This window comes from Cyprinodon variegatus, unplaced genomic scaffold (genome assembly GCF_000732505.1).
Source record: "Cyprinodon variegatus isolate N-32 unplaced genomic scaffold, C_variegatus-1.0 Scaffold725, whole genome shotgun sequence".
Classification (NCBI taxonomy): Eukaryota; Metazoa; Chordata; class Actinopteri; order Cyprinodontiformes; family Cyprinodontidae; genus Cyprinodon; species Cyprinodon variegatus.
The window spans coordinates 220214-226103 of record NW_015151178.1 but is presented as its reverse complement, the minus strand read 5'-3'; the positions used below and the strand labels follow the sequence as shown (position 1 = coordinate 226103).

The window sequence follows — 5890 nt, the reverse complement described above, 5'->3', positions numbered from 1 at the left end:
ACAAATTAATTTTATTTGATTTTTGATTAATGTCCCACTGGGATCAGCTTCATAGTCATGGTAGGACAACTTCTTTGATTTTATTTATTTTTCTCAGGCTACTCATAAGTCCAAAACCTGCCAAATGTTGAAAGGGCAATATTATTGCCATTACTGTTAATATATAGTAGACATTTTACACATTCTGTTATAAAATGTCACGGCGGATGGTATGGGGGAATGGTTATTTATGGTCATTCACCCTCAACTTGAGTACTGCTGACAGCGGCAACGCAATGAGATCAGATCTGAGTTTGGTTTCTTAAAAAGAAGCAACTAAACATTCTTCAGGAGGCCAAACTGAAATCCACCAGGAGATTCTGATCGGTGCGTCTCTATTCCAGCTACTTGAACCCAGATAGAATCATTATTTCACTCACCAGCCATGAAACACAGAGAAATCACAGCTTGGCATCAAGCAGCTTCAGATAAATGATGTTTTACCTTCACATGTTCAAACAGTCAAATTAATCCATTTATCTGCCATGGCAGCTAGATACTGGGATTATTTCTTTTTTTTTTAAATAAAAAAGTAATTTCCCTCTGGGATTATAAAAATATGTCTGATTCTGAGGGATGTTTAGAGCTTTTCTGCCTTATATTGTTTGGGTTAATTCACCAGAAACATTCAAACTGTCATAAATATACAATAAACCACAATAGTAACATTTTTCAACATTTTGCTTAAAAATAATTATATAAAACACAACGAAACTCTGCTGTTGTTTTCCTTCTTTACATAAAACCTTTAAGGCTTGAATTCTGCAAACTATTTCCCATTTGCGGTTAATTAAGACATGCAGAAGTGTGAGCATGCAGTGATTACCAGGGAACTGGTAGGTGTATCCAGGAGTGATGCCGGCGTAGCTGCGACTGGTGTAGGTGGCGGTCTGGAAGCCGGGATAACCTGCAGGGCAGAAAATCACAGTAAACAACTGAAATGCTCGTTTAACCCCGGCAGTGACACGCGGGAGACGTTAAAAACTCATCGGACAAGTTGACTCAACGCTGAAGGAGAGTCTGTGACACGGGATGTAATCCTACACTCCTGCTCCGGATTTCTTTACAGGAACACGAACGAGGAGCTCACTGGGTTAGGGTCCAGTTTCACTCTCAGCTCAACTCACAAAGAGCAGATTTCTACTGATGCAACAGGAGCTGAACGCTTTAACCACAGGAAACATCACGCCATCCTCTACTCTCTCCAAACTCTGAGAGAGTCCAACCTCATGTTTAGCTGCTAATTAATGAATGAAGCAAAGGGCAGAAGGCAGTCCTCGGTCTGAACAGTAGGTGGTAGCATTGGCACGGCGAGTTTAGTTTCTGGTCACAAGTTCTGCACTTTTCAGAGAGAAAAACTTTAAGAAAAAAAAGTCGGAATGAAGAAGGGGGCAAAAAAAATAGGTTTTAGAAAGATTTGGTGACTATATAGAGATTTTAGGAAAGGTTGCTTCTTTTTAAACCCTAACATTAACTAACACCGTCAATTAAACGCTTTAATAAGTTGGTTCATTCATGCAAAGATTAGGAAAAATGATCAGCAGCAGCATTCATTACTTTGAGCTTTCAACCTAAAAGTTGAGGTAGAAACCAGATTTCAATATTTGATCTGACTCTATCTGATAAATCAGCACTAATCACACGACTAAAAGGGAAAAAAAACATGTTAATTTTATTTTTGCCCTTGCGGATGTAATAAATTACCGTATAAAAACAACAAGCACACTTTTAGGGCTAAAACAATCAGATTAATCGATTATTAAAGTAATCGGCAACTAATTTAGTAATCAATTAATTGTTAACTGGAGTATCGGTGTGTGAGTGTGTGTGTGAATGGGTGAATGAATGTAGTGTAAAGCGCTTTGGTCAGGTCTACTAACTTGAATAAAGGCGCTATATAAGTACATGCCATTTACCATTTACCATATCGAGACTCTAAACAGGCCTTTAGATGACAGAGCAATACACTTAGAGCAGTAATTAGATGAAAATTGTAAAAAAAACTCTGTAAATATTTTGGATTTAGGATAAAAAAATATTTTCATCTGTCAATTTGCTCCACCCAGAACTTCTCAAGTGGAAAAGTTTTAGTTTCAGCTGGTATAAAGCTGTAAAAAATCTTTTTTAAAGAACCTTTTGCTATCAGATTATTAAACGATTAATTGAAAAAAATTAATCAATAAGTAAAATAATCATTAGTTGCAGCCCTACACCCTTTTTTTCCCTCTGGTTGGTTATTAAAGCTAATATTCCTGCTGGAAAAATTATTTTTTGTTTTTTTTTCAAACTATTTCTGGATTTCTATTTCTGTCAGGATTTTCCTGCAGTCAGCTTCTAAGGGCATCCCAGAGCATGATGCTGCCACCGCCATGCTGCACTGTTTGCTTGCCGCCTCTCCTACATCTTTAGTTGCAATTAATTCTTCTTTCTTTTCATTATGATTCAGGCCATTAAATTTCATATAGAAAATTACATTGATGAATCTATCTGGGTGATTCTATCGTCTTAAATATGATGCAGACAGCATGTCAGACGGTAAGGAGCTGCTGAAGCAGCAGCGGACATCTTGGTCAGCTCCCAGAGAGACGCCATGCGACCTTTAAGGCAGCAGAGATCGGGATCACCACATCCTTCCTGATCAATAGAAACTCACCCAGCATACCAATTCCTAGCATGAAGGCGTCCATCCCGTAGGGCATCACCCGAGAGCGCCCCCTGGCCGAGCCGGTGGGGGACATCACCTCCTTGGGCTGAGCTTTCTTACACTCCACCTGTTCAGGAGGAGGCGGGAGATGAATCAGCCACGTTCGTTCCCTGTGATCGGCTGCAGAGCCGCGGGACGCTCGCGTCGGGCTGCTCACCATTTTGTTGTTGATTTCGTGGAAGTGGATTTCGCAGACTTTCTCGACCACATCCTCGTTCTCGAATGTCACAAATCCGAACCCTAAGAAGAAGAAGAAAAGTTTAAGTTCATAAAGAGCAGACAGTGGGCCTTCCTGTACTGCTGGCCGTAATTAGTGCTGTAATAGCCTCTTAACACATGTGCCCCCCTCCCCCACTTTCAACGCTGCTATTTTGCACTCATCCTTGACCCCCCCCTTAGCCAGAAGGACTGGGCAAAGCTGGTAGGCTGTCATAATCGATCAATCCCTGGGTGGGGAGGAGGTGCTTAAGGAGGCTTTATCCTGATCCCGATTAACGGACTGGCTAATTAGACTAGCCCCGTTTGTCTCCTCCAGCTCAGCCCACAGGAAGGAGACTCTTGTGAGGTGGGGGTTGGAGATGGAGGTGGGGGGGGGGATCAATAGCCACCCAGGAAGGGCTGGAGGATGAGTGGTAAATGGAGAACAGGAAGGAGCAGAGGAGGAACGAGCAAACGGGGAGGCGGGCGGGTCTGGTCTCACCTCTGTGCCTGTTTGTGGTCTTGTCGAACATGAGCATGGCATCGTCGACCTGAGGGGAGAGAAACAGCACAGGTTTTTAGCGCGCCGCTCCGTCCTGCCACGCGGCATATTGCCTGACCTCAGCCCTTCTCAAGTTCTGTCGGGAGGCTCAGCAACAGATGGACAGAGAGGAGGAAGGAGGGGGGGGAGGAGGAGGGCGACAGGTTACAAAGTGGTGGTCTGGAGGGGAGGGGGGGCAAAAGTGGGAAAATAAGCTCACAACAGGTTCCAGTATGTATGTTAACAGCAGATCATGAGACTCCCCTACATGCGCCTCTTTTCTCTCCTCTAAAGTTTTACATTTCCATAGCAACCGAACAAGAAAGTCCTGTAGCTCAGAAAAAAAAAAAACTTCAACCAACATCAAATAGGCTTTTATGAATGTTGGGAGAGCGCCAGAGAGACGCAGAGGAGAGAGAGAAAGCGCCGACACAAACAAGAAGCCAGTCAGAGGCAGGAAGGTGAATCCTGCAGGCAGGTGGAGACGCGATGAGAGCGCAGAGAGCTGATAGCGAGAGGAATGGCAACAGGTGGAGATACGGCAAGAGAGAGAGCACAGGGAGTCCTGCAGGAGAGAGAAAGACTGGGTCAAAGAGTAGAGGGAAGGGGAAAAAAAGGGAAGAAACAAAAGCAGGGGGAGAACAAAGAGGCCTGCAGGCTTTGTTTGTTGGCACAGTGAGCCAAAAGTCCTCCTCCTCTTCTCCCTTTGACCTCTCCCTTCGGCCCGGCCTCCCTTTATGGAGCAAAGACACAGGTGTCTATTCAACACACTAAAAAACACACACGCAGAGTTTCTTCTCTCCAAACCGACTCCTCTAAACTCCACATTCGACGCGAGGTTACTTATAAGCATTTGGTAAATTCATCCCGGCTCATGCTCTATATTAAGTTTACTGGATAAGTTCCCCAGAATAATCTGTCACAGTCACATAAGAGTGTCAGTGATAGGACTGTGTTTGTGTGTGGCGTATGTGAACCCCTGAGGGCATTTTGCCCACGGAAAGGTCAAAGGTGAAGGAAGAGCGTCGGTGTGAAAGGAGACCTTTCAGGCAGTGTCTCAAGTCAATGTTTGCTTCCATCCTGATGGTTTTGCTCATTACATCAAACCTATTTTTGACACAAATCATCAGAAAATAAAGCAATCAACACTGCGGGAGTTTGGGTCTTAGGGGGAAAAGTCCAGGGAGCCGTAACCCGACTAGAATAAATCCAAACGGTTTACAGGCTGCCTCCTGTAAAGTCGCTGCATGAGACCGACCTCGTGCAAATCTCCCTGATGGACAAAAAAACAAATAGAATTTAAAAAGCTTCAAATAGAGTCAATTGTACATAAACAGCCATTTTTTCTTCCTCAAATGGCATGGGTCCAAACAATATTCCCTCTTATCCCCCGTTTTTTCCCTCCCCACCTCTCATCTTCCCCGTTATCCGCTGCCCATCCCTCTCCGCGCTCCTTTGTCCTCACCAGGACGGGACACAAAAGGTCCAGTGAGGCAGTCTAATCAGGAACTTCCATGGATGGCTGCAGCCCACATTTCGCCGTCCATCTCTCCATATCCCTCTCGGCAAAAATTCATCTCGATGTTATGATTGAGGAGGGAGCGCCGAGAAGCTGGAGGCCATGGCTTCTGGCAGGGAAAATAAAGTGGCCGGAAGCGTCGTGCCTCAATGTGCTCACTGCATCTTGGTGTTTAGAAAGTTTGACAGACTTTTCTTTTGGCTTTTTTGGTCTAATTTATCAGCATATCATCGGCGTAGAGGGGGTATCCTAGCACGATTAACTAATTCATTAAGTTCGTGATCGATTTGGGACGAAGAACGTTTAGCGAAAGGGTCCTCCATATGCTAACGAGATTCTGAGCAAACTAAGAAAATATTTGCATGGCTTTGTTTGGAGGTATAATGGCCCTCGTTACCCCCGACACGCAGCCACCCCATCTTTGCCCCAGTTCTCTCTTACGCCTCCACATTGAGGCCCTCCCTCACCAGAGTCTTTGTCAGCCCATCTTCTATTCCCAGCATGCACGTCTTTCACAGCTCAACAAATATTTCAAGCGAAGTTCGAAAATAAAAGTTCCACAAAAAGTTTTTTTTTTGGAAAAACAAAAGAAAAGTTTGTGATTGGAAGAGAAGTTTGCGGAGAATGATTAAACTTGTTTTGAATGTTTCGAACCCGACCCCTAACTCCGGCAGCAGAGTGATCCTTACACCCACCGCATCCCTTCTCCTTCAGAACAAAAAGCCCCTTACCCACAGAATTACTTTGGGACAATGGGTGAGCCAGGTCACCACGGTAACGGGCCAGAAGGGGGTTGTGGGTAGTAGCAGCTGTTACATCAGATTAATTCAGATTCTGATAATCCCCCACTTCTTCCTCACCATCTCCACAAACTCTGTACAAAACTTTC

The 5890-nt window shown here is 44.2% G+C and overlaps 1 protein-coding gene across 4 annotated transcripts in view; it reads right to left on the bottom strand.

Annotated features, from left to right (window-relative positions):
* The window catches only part of msi1 (musashi RNA binding protein 1), a 30902-nt gene that overhangs the window by 12084 nt on the left and 12928 nt on the right, over window positions 1-5890 (bottom strand). For all 4 annotated transcript variants that reach the window (XM_015395114.1, XM_015395111.1, XM_015395112.1 and 1 more), the window contains exons 7-10: window positions 3444-3492; window positions 2901-2983; window positions 2693-2810; window positions 866-946 (exon numbers count right to left, since the gene is read on the bottom strand). In XM_015395114.1, coding sequence (XP_015250600.1) covers window positions 866-946; window positions 2693-2810; window positions 2901-2983; window positions 3444-3492 — 331 coding nt within the window. The remainder of the gene's footprint in view (window positions 1-865; window positions 947-2692; window positions 2811-2900; window positions 2984-3443; window positions 3493-5890) is intronic.